Source organism: Rhinichthys klamathensis, unplaced genomic scaffold (genome assembly GCF_029890125.1).
Source record: "Rhinichthys klamathensis goyatoka isolate OS25496 unplaced genomic scaffold, OSU_Roscu_1.1 h1tg000207l_1, whole genome shotgun sequence".
Classification (NCBI taxonomy): domain Eukaryota; kingdom Metazoa; phylum Chordata; class Actinopteri; order Cypriniformes; family Leuciscidae; genus Rhinichthys; species Rhinichthys klamathensis.
Window position 1 is genome coordinate 65,642 of NW_026606732.1, and position 15,499 is coordinate 81,140.

Here is a 15,499-nt window from a genome sequence, read left to right on the forward strand (position 1 = left end):
GACATGGATCCTGTCCTGTAACACAATCCGCTTTTCCACGGCCGGACCGAACCGCTCAAGCGTTCCATGGTTCAGTTTGTAATCCTGGCTCAAGTGGAAACACAACTTATCGTTCTTCAAACCGTTCGGCCCGACCCTTTGTGTTAAAAGTTGGTGGAAAAGTCACATTTTATTATTACATTCAGAGATAATGTGGAATATTCTAAACGCTATAAACATGTATTTTAGTTCCCATCACAACAAGTCCTTAATGGTATTCAGATCACAACAGGAATGAAGAATAAAACAAACATAAATTATACTGCCATTCATTTTAAATCATTAAATCATATTTTAAGCAAAAGTTAAGCTGGCATGTTTGAGCTCATACTTCTTTCTTATAAAGTGGACAGTCCGCTCCTTGATTCTGATTGGTCGAGACGCATTCGAAGACGTTCTCACACATGCATCAGTGAAGAACTACTGGACAATAAATAACACTTTCACACGTCACCCATCCAACGGCTCACTCCAGAAACACACTAAATGTCTTATTGTCTGTATTTGTGATTCCAGAATAGTTCTGTGAAATGATTAATCACATCCACAATAAATGTTTGTGTTTACATAATGTGTGTGTGTGTACTGTATATATAAACACACACACACACACGTATATATTTGAGAAATATTTGCATGTATATATTTAAAGCTGCAGTCCGTAACTTTTTAAAGTTAAAAATAATCCAAAAAAAACTTATTCTGCCAGTGGTCAAAACTATCTGCTTGCCATAGCTAGATTCAAAACGGTTAGCTTGTAATAATGATTTTAATTCCAGTGGTACTGGTGGGTTTCCGCGGGAAATTCGAGCATGTCTTTGCGTCATTACGTCACATACACATAAAGAAGGAGTTTCGGCTAGCCGGCTATACTGCGCGTGACGAGATGTTTAGATGTATAGGCTTTTCTCGCAGCACTTTACATAATTAAACTTATGGCGGATCCAGAAAGATCCAAACAACAATCATCAGTGTCAACTGGAGATTCAGCAGTTATAAAACCCAAAAGACTTCGTACTTCGGATTTAAGGTGGCTAGAGAAAGAGAAAGAAACCGTCTCATGCGAACAAACACAAGGATTTAAACATCGGCGGGGCTTTTGAAAAGTGCGTGAACTCCGTGTTTTGAAGGGGTTCGAAACGGAAGAAGAGACGGCTTTTTTCTGCTGAACAAGTAAGACATTTCAATAGTTCAATCGTGTATCAGTACGTTTTCTTAATTCACACAGTTATGGAGTTTCCTTTGTTGTGCCTTTCTCGTTTTGCTATTATGGAGAATATGAATTCTGAACTACACAGGTAACCATAAAACACATTAAATTTAACATTAGTCACGCAATGCTGATGTTGTTAACATGAACAATTTGAGAACAAAGTAGGCTATGATTTGCACGGTTGCTGTAAATCGCGTTGATTAAATCTAACGAAGCTTATCATGTCGAATGCTTTTTCCCCCTTAGTTGGTCAGAACAAAAATGGATTTTACTTACTTGTTCAGAAGACATTTTCTTATGAAAATTCTTATGTTGGTCAAACTTTCAAAAAGTGAATCTGTGATTCTGTATGACAGTGACTGACAGCAGCACTCGCCTCAAAGCACTGTTCATCCGCGCTGTTTCATGCCGATTTACAACCCACGTAAAGATGATAATTCCGCGAATCACTGCAGTTACAGATTTCGAACAGAGAGATGGCGACAAAGAGGAAAAGCTACGGACTGCAGCTTTAATATTATATATTTTATATATAAATAACACATTTTTCTTAAATATATACATGCAAATATGTGTGTATTTATGTATACAAAATAATACAGTAGGCTACACACACATATAATATGTAAACACAAACTTTTATTTTGGATGCATTTAATCGTTTCACAGAAATAATAATAGTTGCAACTCAAAATAATAATCAAGTCACTTTGTGAATAGCATCAGTCCAACTATTCCCGCATCACAACATGCTTGTATATGTGTGTGTGTTTTTTAAGTACACATGTTTCCATTCTACATCAGTTTGTTTTCATTTATTTTGTGATTCATTTTCTTGTTTTGTGTTTGTTTGTCTTCTTTCAGTTAATTTATGAGCTCATCGCAGGCCATCCATGGACTTTCCTTCATTAACGTTGCAACATCAGCTTTTGTTTTTTTGACATGTTCCTCGTGACATTGTGTTAAAGGACCAAAGATCCTGACGGGAAGACCGAGAGATGCATTATGGGGACTCATTTGCCACATTTGTTTGGGGGGGTGAATGTCATTTTTTTTTTGTTTCAACCCCATTTTATGGTTGTTGTTTTTTTCTTTTTTACACAGTTAGTTTTGGTACTAATCATCTGTTGATTTGTCTTACAGTCAGGCCAATGTTGTGACGTACATGTTTCCCTTGCCAACAGTTGTACAGTAGTATTTCAGATCTGAGCCAAACTCATTAGCACAGCAGTGATGAAACTAATGCACACATGTGTATGATTTTATTATTATATAAGCCTGCATGGGTATGGCTAAATAAAGCAGTCTTAACAGTTATTTTGGTGCAGTTTTTAAAAGTACATGACAACAGATATGCAAATTATATTTTTTGTATTGTAGACAGAGCATAATGCGATATGGCATTCAGATTATATTGTTTATCATCCAAGCCATACTGTAGAGGTAAAGACAACTTCATTTGCATAAGGGGAAATGTTGTATCAGCTGACATTGAAAATAAACACTCCCCTGATTTCCTTGAACTGTTGGAATGTGTTTGTGGTGTCGGGTATATAAAATGTGTGTATATAACTTAATTTTTAATAGGAAAATGAGCTGGCTGTTGTCATCCACGGGTCCAGTTGAAGCCGAAAGCTGTAATTGTGTCAGTATTCTGTAGTAACTAACTTCATTGGAGCTTTGGATGTAAAGTTGAAGTTCTCTGTGAAGCATAAATTGTGTGTATCCATCTCTGCCTCTGGTGTCTCTTCCACATTCATTAACAAAACAGTTTCCATGTGCAATTCAAAACATTCTACTATATAATATGTGAAGGAAGGGGGGCGATTACAATGAGAAATATATTTTTCACTCTAATTGTAAAACACTTTTAAAGACATTTACTTTGTTACTAAAATAACATTATAAAAAACTTGCATCTCCAGCAAATTATACTTTTAAAGACATCGAGTTAGGTTTTAGCACTTCCGGTTCCATCGTCCCGAAGTCGATGGATTTTTTTAATGGGGTTTTGGTTAAAATGGCCGAAATAAGGTCTGAGGTGAACACGAGCTCAGGACACTTTCACGTATTATTCTACGACATAAAAAATACATCAGTACATCACTCGAGATTTTTTTTTAAGCTGCTACGTGTCTTTAAAAAAGGCGTTGCTAGCAAGTGGCTAAATGTGACGACAGAGGCTGTCGAGGAGATAAACGTCATTAAGCCGCACAGGTAAACTCAGCACAATTATAACCATAACGATGCTGTAAAAGCGGACTCTTACAAACTATTCTGACACGAATAGTTCTAGGGAAATGTTTTAGATAAACTGAAAGAGTTGTCGGAAACTTAGTGACGTTGATTCGTGGGACTGTGGTGTAGTTCGTTAATCCTTTAGCTTTTTACTTCTGACGACTGCATTTAGGTTTCAAAATTCATAGAAATTGTGTTCGTCTGTGATACTTGTCTTGATGGACAAAACGTGCTAATATCATAAACTTTTGTTGATCACAGAGCTTATTCTTTAGTAATAATCCAAAAACCTATGGGAAATTCCTGTCGAGGGAACCAGTGTCATGAGAACTGCCGGTTGGCCTACATAGTGACGTCATACATCTATTGGTCACCCTTTACGTCTGTCAAGAGAAAAACCACAGACAGATTTTTTTTTTTTTTTAAGTATTTAACCAATGAAACGTAATAAAAAGAGCTTGTGACTAAACCTCGTAACTCCATTGGCTCCTCAAACTGTCAGTCAAGCCTCATGACTCCGCCCCGCCTCTGTCGCGCGCAGTTTGGAGCGTCTTTGCTTGTTTGCTATGTGAAGGTAAATGAATAAGTTCAGCGTTTTCTTTACTCAAGAAACTATATAAGTAAAGGATCATGTTTTATATATTTGAAGAGAAGAGAATGTTAATAATATAAAATGACACGCCATATAAAAATAGGATTTAATGTTTATATCAAAGTTTATATTGTGGCTTTATGTGAGGTAGAAGCATTGCTTATGTACATGTATAATAACGCGAACATTCAACAGCATATATGCCTATTTCAAAACAGCATTTATTTGATATAGAAATATTTTCTAAAATTGTACTTAGTGTAATTTTTGATCAATGTAATGCATCTTTGCTGAATAAAAGTACTAATTTCTTTAAACATAAATAGATCTTATTGGCTCCAAACATTTGAACTGCAGTGAGTATTGATATATTTTTTAATTGTCACATTTGCTCTATTACAAATTACTACTAAAAGGGATATTTTACTCTAAATTAATGCAGGTTTGAAATGACATGAGGGAAATTTAATGACAGTTTAATTTTATTCAAACAAATCCCCAAAACATATTTTGATTCACAGAAGAAAAAGTCTTCCGGTTTTGGAACAACTTGAGGGAGAGTATATAATGGTATATAATTTCCATATTTTTGGTGAACCATACCTTTAAACTATTTTCCTGTATAATGCTTTAATGACACATTTGCTGAGGACACTAAGAAAACTGACTTTATTGATTTAAAAAAACAAACAATTATGTTTCTGACGTCACAAACGACCTTGTAACCAATCAGATCAACGTGTGATCGTCAGCCAGTGGATCTCTGAGCTGAGTGAGTGAGTAGAGGCGGGGCTCATTTGCATATTCATAGAACCACGCATACTAAATGAGGCAAGAGTGTCGAGTTACATTTAAGCGATTAAGACATGAAGAATTTTTTTTTCATGGAAAAAAAACATTTAAATATGTTATTTTGGTGATCAAAGATGAGTTAAGGAATAATATGATTGACTTTAACATTGTGTGTACACACAGTAAGAACACGTGTAGTGTCAACAGTCTGTTTTATTGCATAGAAGGACACTGTTTTCCAAGCAACATAAAAGCTGCCGTTTTTACTAAATAAATTAGTCCCATTCAGAAAAGAAAATTTCCATGTTTCATTTAGGAGGAACAGAAATTTAATATCTGTAGCTGCCTTTAAAAAGGGTCGGGAAGGAGGTGTTTTTGGATAAAAACGAGAAAAATAATATCTGAATAGAATGTTATTTCCTCTTCACATTAATCCTACAAAAGGATTCTTTCAAATATCAACAAATACCATAAAGCATAACTTGATTACGGAATGATCTAATCCCAGACAGAAACCGTGTCGGCTCAGATCAGATTCAGATGTGGGCCGACACTATGTTGCTTTATGGGATTGTCCAACAAAAAGATTTACGTTTAAGCACCATAATTCTACTTCTGAATAGCTTGTATGAAGACGCATAAATATAAAACACAAAATACAAAAAAGAAATGTCAAATACGATCAAAGTGCTGCATAAAGGTTTCATAAAAGGAATAGAAAAGTGCCTTGGCCGTCGTTTATCAGCTTCCATCGAGTAGCGGAGGACAGGGCGACGTCATATCCTGCCGTCCATCATGTCTTCCTGTTTTCATGGACGGTTGCTCGTGGTAAAGGCACCAGAAGCCGTCGTAGAAGTCGTCGATGTCGTGGTCGGCGCGCTCCCTCTTGCGGCGCTCCTGCCGTGTGAAGGAGTCGAGGATGTAGACGGTGTTCCTGGGAGAGGAGAGCTGGAGAGCCGTGAGATACTCGTCCACCGTCTCCTTACAGCAGACGAACTCTGCGCTCGAGATCTGGAGAACACACACACACACACACACACACAAGAGTCAAATCATGCCAGAACATCAGACACGTGTACAGGCACCCGCTTTCATGAGCACTTTACTGCATAAAAAAAAAAAGAAAGATTCAGAGATGCGCATAAAAAGAATAAAAACATGCACTCAAATTGAGATGAATTCATTTTTCATCTGATAAGACGTGGATAAACTACAATTAGGCCATGAGACGGGACCCCAAATTTGGGCTACCGGTACCATTTTGAGGGATTCAATTTCTTTTTGATTTTCATGAAGGTACACATCTCTAGTGTTGGAAAATGTGTGATAGCATCCGATCCATGGAAGCTTTCATTAGAAATCAACACTTATATCATCCTACCTCAAGGTAAGGTGTTCAGTGACTACAAGAGAGAAAAAATGATCCTTTTATAATTTAAAAAATTTATTTTAAAAAATATATAATTTTTTTTATTATAATTTTTTTTTATAAAATTTAAAATTTATTTAAAGATAAATTAATTTATCCTTTTTTTGTATATGTTAAGCATTTCAGAAATGTCAAAGTCACAGGTGGGGAAATTACAGTTTAGAGAGATCTGTAATCAGTGACTTTGACATTTCTGAAACATCCCTGTAAAGGCAATTTCAAAAAAAAATTCTAAACACATTATAAATGTTAGAAATGTATTGCTAAAACATATTACAAAGACTGTGAACTGTGAAGTACTGAATTGTGGAGTTAGACCGTTAAACAGTTTTTCACCATTGCTATTTTCCGGATTTTCTGGGCGGGGCTAAAACAGGGCTCGATGACGCACTGGAGCCCTTGAGCTCCTGGACCACTGATCTATATAGAATGACTGGATAGCTCATGACGTCATAAACAGTGAAGCCACCGCGCCGCCATATTGTGATTCCCTAGTGAGCTCACGCGTTCTATTGAATCAATAGGAAATTGTATGATTTGACTGAGAAAACATTGCATAACGAGACACCGTCTTTAAATCTAAAGTCTCCCTGAACAGTCTTACAATGCAAACATCCTAAGCATTTAAATGGGTATTTGTTTAAAGTCGGAAATTATTCCTGCTTACTAAAAATGAAGTATATGTGAATTGTGAACTTAAAATTTAGCTCTTTCTGATAGTGTTTTACAGATAGATCAGTAGTCTGCTCAAGTATTTGATTAGTTAGCAAGAACATGTCCAGGAAATGCATAATACAAATTGTATGGGTTAATGAACACCTGTTTCACCCCTTATTTACACTGCACACGTTTGCGGCGCGTTTACAGCTGCGACACGGCTACCGGAGCTGATCGCGCCCACAAATCGGCAAATCACGTGGAAATGCTCCCGGTGTGAGTTGACACCGCGTGAATGTAGGAATAAAACATTGTCGGAGCCATAATGCGCCGTAGATGTGTGCACTGTAAATAAGGGGTTTACACATAGGCCTACTCCGTTTGCAGTGCATATTTTTACCATACCCATGTCAACAGGTTGGAGCTTTCACTGCAAGGGGAATGCCCGTCCTGTGCGGTGCGTGCAGAGATCGTTTGTGCTGCAGGCGCTGAATTAAAGTGACAGCGCATGGTTCGTGGTCAAACTGAACACGGATTGACATGAAAATATTACATATATGCATTTAATTAAATTTATAAGAAGTAATGCATTGAATAATACGTTTATTGGGTTTAAACTTGAATACGTCTGTGAAAGAATGCATAGTAGGCTATACTTTTTTTTTTTTAACAACACGGAAATAGCGACAATTGTGCATATAAATTACTATATATGGGCTTAAAGTACAACCTGTGAGCAGTTTTTCAAGATCCTTTGGTGATCTTCGTTTTACACTTGTTGATGCGCAGCAGGTCATCTTAAAAGTGCCGTCGGAGCTACCTATCTCTGTATAACGGCCGTTGGAGCCCTCTGCTGGTAGGGAATCGTAAGATGGCCGCTCGAACACTTCCGGTGGCTTCACTGCCTGGTGGCAGTTTAGAACGTCATGAGCTATCCAGTCATTATATAGATCAGTGTCCTGGACACGCCCCTACTTGATGACGCACTGGAGCCGCTGAGGCTGGCCCTATTTTTTACAGTCTATGGGCTGGCCGCTCCTAACAATATTATAGAGCACGTTCACATCAGTTTGCCGCTCAATCGCGAGTTACTGTCACTATTTATAGTAACACAGCCTACAGATTGCTAGCTACTAGCTATGCCTTCGTCACGGAAATGCGTACTACCTGGATGCGATCACCGGATCACGTACAAAACAGATCGGTGTCCTTATTTAAATTTCCGAAAAACGATTACATCAAGAAGAAGTGGATTAATTTTGTGAAGACCACCTTTGATGGAGAGCTGAGGATCACCGCCACAACCCGCCTCTGTAAGTGATCATTTTACACGGGATAGTTTTATAAACTTTCGTCGGAGATAACTGTCTGGGATTCACTGATAATCCGCTGTTACTGGTGAATGGGGCCGAACCGACTCCCGCCTCAGCCTTCATCCTCCCGTCGCGCCGACAACTGGTGCCATCATCGGCAGTGCGTGCCCACCGTGCGGGCATCCATTCCGGCTGTAGAGTTGAGTGAGGCGAGTCGACGGCAGCTTTCCCGCGAGTGGGCGTGGTTTCAGCGCAGCCAGTGGACACGCCCCCAGCGTTTGAGAGCAGAGATTACTGCTCATTTTTTCAAGATTTTGATAGCTTATTTTATGTACTTGCTGGCTTTTTTTTATCATTCAAATTTGGCTGGGTGACTAATAACACATTTTTCTGTGGTGTGACAAACTCAAAACACATACTTAATTTTGACTTTACAGGGACTTTAACATATACAATGTAATAATTGTATGCAGAAATATTAATTCAATGCACGTTTTTAGAATTTATCCATATCTCTGCATCTTTCTTTCTTTCTTTTCTTTTTTTAATGCAATATCCCACAATGCTCATGAAGAGCTGTAGCGTGGCTGATGAAGTGTTTGGTCAGTGCTGTTGTAGTTCTGCCATGTTTGTTTTTTTACTCTCGTGTATGTTTGCATTTTCTCTTATATAGATTTATAAGCATCTCTGCATTTCCATTCAGCATTTTTTGTGCAATATCCCAAAATTTGCATAAAGATAGTTGGCCATTGGTCCGCTATTAGTCCAGTTATCCAATCACAGCCTTTGCTGAGGCACAAATTTTAGTTGAATTTATTCTGTTAATGTGTTTCCTTTTGTAGTTTATCCACGTCTTATCAGATGAGAAATGAATCCATCTCAATTTGAGTGCGTGTTTTTATTTTTAAATTCAATTCACTTCACATTTATTTGTATAGCGCTTTTCACAACACACATGGACTTTCTGTAAAGCTGCTTTGAAATGATGTGTACTGTGAAAAGCGCTATACAAATAAACATGAAATGAAAAAAAAAACAATTGAGATGGATACATTTTTCATCTTATAAGAGACAAACTACGATGGAAACTTTACTGAATAAATCCCTCAAAACCCTCATGTGACTTTGCCTCAGCTGAGGCTGTGATTGGATAACTGGAGTAACCAGCGGACCAATGGAATCTGAAACGCCGTCAAAAGCTGCGTCCCAATTTGCATACTTGAAAACATCATAGAATATGCCGTATAGAAGTATAAACTGAGTAATTTGATCACACTGAAAAATCCAAAAAGAAAAAGTGCACTTTAAATACCAGAATGATGCACTAAATTAACGGAAAAAACGAAGTGTGAAATGTTGGACACTTCATGCACACATGTACGTAGCGGAGGGGGAGGGGCTTCAGACTCATGTTGAACTTTTATAATGATAAAACTCATACACTATGCACAGCATGTACTCATCATTGGGACGCAGCTAAAGTGTGTGATCATGATGATTGGGTGTAATTCCCTCCAGAAGCGTCTCACACACACGAGTGTGTTCCCGAACACCAGCATCTGAACGCTAGAGAACACGGCAGCGTTTACTGAGTTTCGTCTGACGCTCGACACACACTCGTTTATGATGGAGGGAAAAAGAGCAACTTCCATTTTTATTACTGATGCAATTTCCCTGGAATTGACGATTTTGTTCTCTTGAACACATGGGATTGAAACACTGATTCATTCGCAAATGTTTTTGTGTGACATTCCACTTTTGCAAGTTAAATTCGCAACTTTGGACGGAAACAGCTTTTGAGTTGTTGCGGACCCAATAAGCAGCTGAAACTGGAAAAATTAGAATATGGTGCAAAAGTTCATTTATTTTAGTAATTCAACTTAAAAGGTGAAACTAATATATTATATAGACTCTTAACATGCAAAGTGAGATATTTCAAGCCTTTATTTGTTATAATTTTGATGATTATGGCTTACAGCTTATGAAAACCCCAAATTCAAAATTAGAATATTGTGAAAAGGTTTTAATATCTGTAAGGCATAATCAAAATTATAACAATAAAATATCTCACTTTGGATGTAATGAGTCTATATAATATATTAGTTTCACCTTTTAAGTTGAATTACTAAAATAAATGAACTTTTGCACCATATTCTAATTTTTCCAGTTTCAGCTGTAAGTCTCTGGAAGACACACGATATCTTCGACAAAAAGACCCACTTTCAGAAACTAATACAGAAAAGTCATACAGGTTTAACAACCTTAAATTGAGTTAGTCATCTAGTAAATGAACCTCAAAATGTTGCAAGAGTGAAGCGGTGACTAATAATGCACTGCAATTTCAGTGAGTGATATTAGGTTGAAAGGTTGCGGTTTAATTGGCGCTTCTCTGATGTTTTGACTGCATCCGTGTCAGAAATCACATACAGAAATGCAGTTTCACATCTTCATTTTGATGTTTTAGTCTGTGCTGTTTTCAGTTGATGTGAGAACAAAACCTATAAACATCATTTGTAGCGCCTACTGTCCAAAAATAGCAAGAACTCGATATGAAAAAGTCTGAGAATTACAGAATTCGGTTCCTTTTATGAGAAAATTCAAACAGTAAATGTGATTTTGCAATATATGTTCTCTAAATGTAAATGTCTAAGGGAGAAACACATTGAGTTTGAAAATACAACAGATATCCTTTAAGCTACTTTTTTATAAAAAATAATTAGAAAGTAAATACCTCTGCTCTCAACCACTAGAATAATGGAAATATCTTTTATTGTTTCTGAAATGATGGTCTCTATTCCTCAGCATTTCTCTAGTTTTCCAGTGCAAATGTCTAAAGATTCTTAAATCACGATGGATTATTGTGCTGGACACAAAATATAAACTCTTGTTTTCTGTGAATTTTTCAAATCATAAACTCAGTTCGTATCGATCAAAGAAGAAATATCTCAGAAAAATCATCTTCACTCACAGGGAAGTTCTCAGAACTCATTGACAGAACAAAATGAAGTGAGTTTATGCTTAAAACAACAACAACAAAGATTGTTGAATTTGATCAACAAAAACTTGATTTAAACTCGTTTAGATATTTGTATTGGAAAACAGGACTAAAACATTCATTTTTGCAACATTTAATGCCATGAATATGAATGTAATACTTTCTGCTCTAATTGAAGACCTTTTTAAGGCCTTGATTTGTGTTTATTGATAGTAATATTTATTTAATCTGAAAAAATGTATCAACATTGTTACTGGAACATGAATTTACATTAAGAAAAACTGAGGACTTTGCCTGATTTCAGCCACTGATCATCAGAAGGAAAGTTGACAGATGCAGAACAACTTCCTGAAATGAAACATGAATGGTTTAAAAGCATTTGCTTGAATAGAGCGTGATCATATAATGTAATGCTAGCCGAAGGAAAAAATAGTTTTAACCTGTTTAACTGAAAAAAAATAATTTAACTGCATGCGTTAACGTATTCATTTTGACAGCCCTAGTTTATATACAACCCAGTTTTTATTTGCCGGTTGACTGAAGAAGAAGTTATATTCATTAATTGATTATCAACTAAACTTTTTTTCAGCTGAATGAAGTGTTTAATTTAGGTTTCAGTAACACAGAGATAGATATGAACGTTTTGGCCGGTACCGATAATTCTTTGCATTTCATAGCCGATAACCGATATATTGGCCGATAAATCTAAATCCAAGTTTTTATATAATTTTTGAGAGCCTGATTACAAAAACAAAACTCTCACTATTAAAATCAATGTCCTCAAACACACAATTATAATGTTTTCATTATAATTTTAAGTAGCCGATATGACAGACTTGCGCTGAACCATAATTTCGTTTTTTTAAGTGATTCCAATCATATTTCAAGCAATTCAAAGCCATCACGTTGAACAATGAGCATCTGAAGCGTCTCAGCTGGAGGAAATAATACATTATTGATCGGCTTTAATATATCAGCTAAATCTGATCAGGCCGATAACGATAACATTAAAAATGATCATATATCGGCTGATACCGATATATCGTGCATTTTATACCGATATGACGGCCGATATATCGTGCATTACCCATAATATTCCATCAAGCGCATCAACTTTGAAGGTTTGATGCCATGCTTCACTGGTACCTGTGCTTTCCTCAGCAGATCGGTGAAAACGGAGAACCAGTCCGGCGTCAGCGTCTCCAGCTCTAAAGTGATGATGGCCAAGGCCAGTATGGAGCCCTTGAACTGCCAGAGCTGGTGGCAGGCCATACAGTGCTGCGCTTGCCTGGTCCACAGCGACGCCTGGAGAACCGGCCTGTACTGAGACCCGTCCCGGACCGGCCCCGGGCCCCGGGACATCAGCAGCCCGTGATACTGCAGGAGGAGGAGGAGGAGCACAGCGTCAACAACCACACCGGACAACATCACTACCAGGACAGGGGTGTGGGGCTGTGTGTGTGTGTGTGTGATGTTGAGGCATACATTCTCTTAATCAAACAAGATAAAGAAGATTAAACAGTATTTAAAACACGGTCAGAAACAAGACCAAAACAATTCATATTGATAATATGTAATTTAACCGTGTGTGTGTGTGTGTGTGTGTGTGTGTGTGTGTGTGTTGGGCTGTAATCATGTGCGGTGCTCAATAGTCTCCACAACAGAAGTCTCAGTCTCTTCTAGATCCCGATCGGTTGTTTGTTTTGTTGTTGTTGTTGTTCATATTGAGGATTGCGTCCCTGATTGACGTTCCTTCATTAGTGAAGTCAGAGCTGAACACGAGCCCAAAGCAAGATATTACACTGATCAGCAATGAGGAATAATTATGAAAACCTTTGAATAATGTGCAATTATGCGTTATGAAATCAGAAAACTTACATTAAAGGGGTCATGACATGGATTTTTTTTTTATTCCTTGAGGTTCACTTATCCAGCTTATTCCTGCGCCCCATGACGCTTTGCGCGAATTATGGGTGTAACTTCCGTTAAGCTGTAAACAATCAGTGAAAGACTAAGCTCTATGAACGCAAAAACGTGTCACAATGAGATGACATTAATCGACTCACCCTTTAACCATCGAACATTAAAAATAAATTTAAAAGTATAAAAGAATCAACAAGGTACTTTCAACAGACCAAAAATAGCCCCAAAAGCGCGAGTCTTTGGTTAAATATCACTGTAGTAGTCTAATATACGTATATCTGTATTGTATAACAAGCCTTAATCAAAAATGTTCATTAACTTCAGCATTACGTGACACTATATCAAAGTGATTTCCGTCATTTTGACAGATTATAAACTGCATTTACCCGTGAAAACAAACCTGGAAAGAGACGTGAGGATTTGAGGAGAATAACGAGAGATTCTTCGTCCATTCCAGTGAATTATTAATGGAATATCGTGAATTAAATTCGGGAGAACAGACCACAGATGTGCCGTATATGTTGTCCTTTTTCATACTTTTACAGCGGATTGCAAAGGAAAAAATAAAAATCATCATGAGGAAAAGAAAGCAGCGACTGAAAAGAGCTCTTGCCGTAGATATTCTTGTTATAACATGTCACGTTAAAATATCAAGTATAACGTTATTCTCATGATGTCTGAAAATAAATCATGAAGGAAAACTGACACCTCATCCAGTCAAACTGACGGATCAGCTTTATTTGTAGGGAAACCTTATGATTTGAAATGATTCGTTTCAGGCTTTTTGAATGGAAGTTCCCCAAACCGGAAGTGCCACCCATAATTCAAAACGCAGTAAGCTCGTCAGGAATACGGTGGATAAATGTTAACGTTTTTTGCACACAAAATATGTGGAAAACTGATTATTTCTGACTGAAATGATCCGTTTTAAGGCGCGGTTCCTTTAAGGCTTGTCAGTAAACGCCACTGTTATGATTGGCTAATGTCTCTGCATAGGAAAAAGTATCAACGCTTTACCGTTATGAAAACATTATCCATATAAAACCAACATTTACAGACAAAGCAAAGCATTATGACATCATTCACTAGGGTTTGTGATAAAGCTGCTGTCAGATGTAATGCAGTCGCTGCTTCATCTTTCAACAAAAGCTTCTTTGTGAACTCTTCATTACACTGTGCCTCGAATCGATTACAAAATAAAATGCTCTGGACAAACATAATCCTGTGACGCGATCCGAGACGCCATTAAAATAAACATCCACTTGTTCCTGATGCTGAGATCTTCTGAATACACAATAGACAATAGTTGAACGACTTGATAAGTCAACGTCCACTCCACTTTAATGACATCATTAATGAACAAATTAAGCCTGCACCTCGAGCTGAGACTGAACGCTTCATCAGCTCGTCTCTGGCTCGTTATATTTCTGCTCGTTCTACATCAGACACAGGTAAAGAAAGATTACATGTATATTGTATGCGATTGGGTCCAGCGTCTCTCTACCGTTAGTGAAGCTGTGGGTTTTAGTTACGAAGAAATATATGCTCAAACTTTTCAGTTTCGAAGCGATTTTATTGCTAAATGACAGAACAGTGTAGACAGTACACGTGCGCGATCATGTAATATGGCGATTTTTAACTTATATATACACAATAAGCTGTTTAAAACGTGCATTCACCCGATCAGTTCTGAGCATCCGGATGGTGTATCATGTCTCGTGGAGCGCTCTCCGAATACGCATTTATTTGTCATATAAAGAATTAGTTCACTTTAAAAAAAACTTTTGCTGATAATTTACTCAGCCCCATGTCATCCAAGATGTCCATGTCTTTCTTTCTTCAGTCGAAAAGAAATGAAGGTTTTTGATGAAAACATTCCAGGATTTTTCTCCATATAATGCACTTTACTGGGCACCAAACGGTTCAAGGTCCAAAAGACAGTTTCAGTGCAACCTGCAAACTGTTCAAATGGCTTTAAACGATTCCAGGCGATGAATAATGGTCTTATCAAGCGAAACGATCGCTCATTTAAAAAAGAAATAACAAAGTTTAAGTTTTATAAGCTCAAATCCTCGCCTTGCTCTGTTCTGTGTGACTCTCCTGTTCGAAAAAAATAAACAAATCTTTTTCCGAGTCAATTCGTTCATTTCGTTCGTTAAATGAATCAAATGACTCGAAAAAAGATTCGTTCATTTTGATGAACGAGTTCGAACAGGAGAGTCACGAACGTGCATCACAGAACAGAGAAAGGCGGGCATTTGACATTATTAAACTTAAACTTTGTTATTTATTTTTTAAATGAGCGATC

The 15,499-nt window shown here is 37.3% G+C and overlaps 1 protein-coding gene across 2 annotated transcripts in view; it reads left to right on the plus strand.

Annotated features, from left to right (window-relative positions):
- The window catches only part of septin8a (septin 8a), a 33,711-nt gene extending 21,100 nt beyond the window's left edge, over positions 1 to 12,611 (plus strand). The window contains exon 10 of one of the 2 annotated variants that reach the window (XM_056263519.1): positions 12,430 to 12,611. In XM_056263519.1, coding sequence (XP_056119494.1) covers positions 12,430 to 12,595 — 166 coding nt within the window. In that variant the 3' untranslated portion in view covers positions 12,596 to 12,611. Of the gene's footprint in view, positions 1 to 2,116; positions 2,776 to 12,429 lie in introns of those variants that run through there. The other variant, XM_056263520.1, reaches the window with a different exon arrangement.
- Positions 12,612 to 15,499: the final 2,888 nt, after the last annotated feature.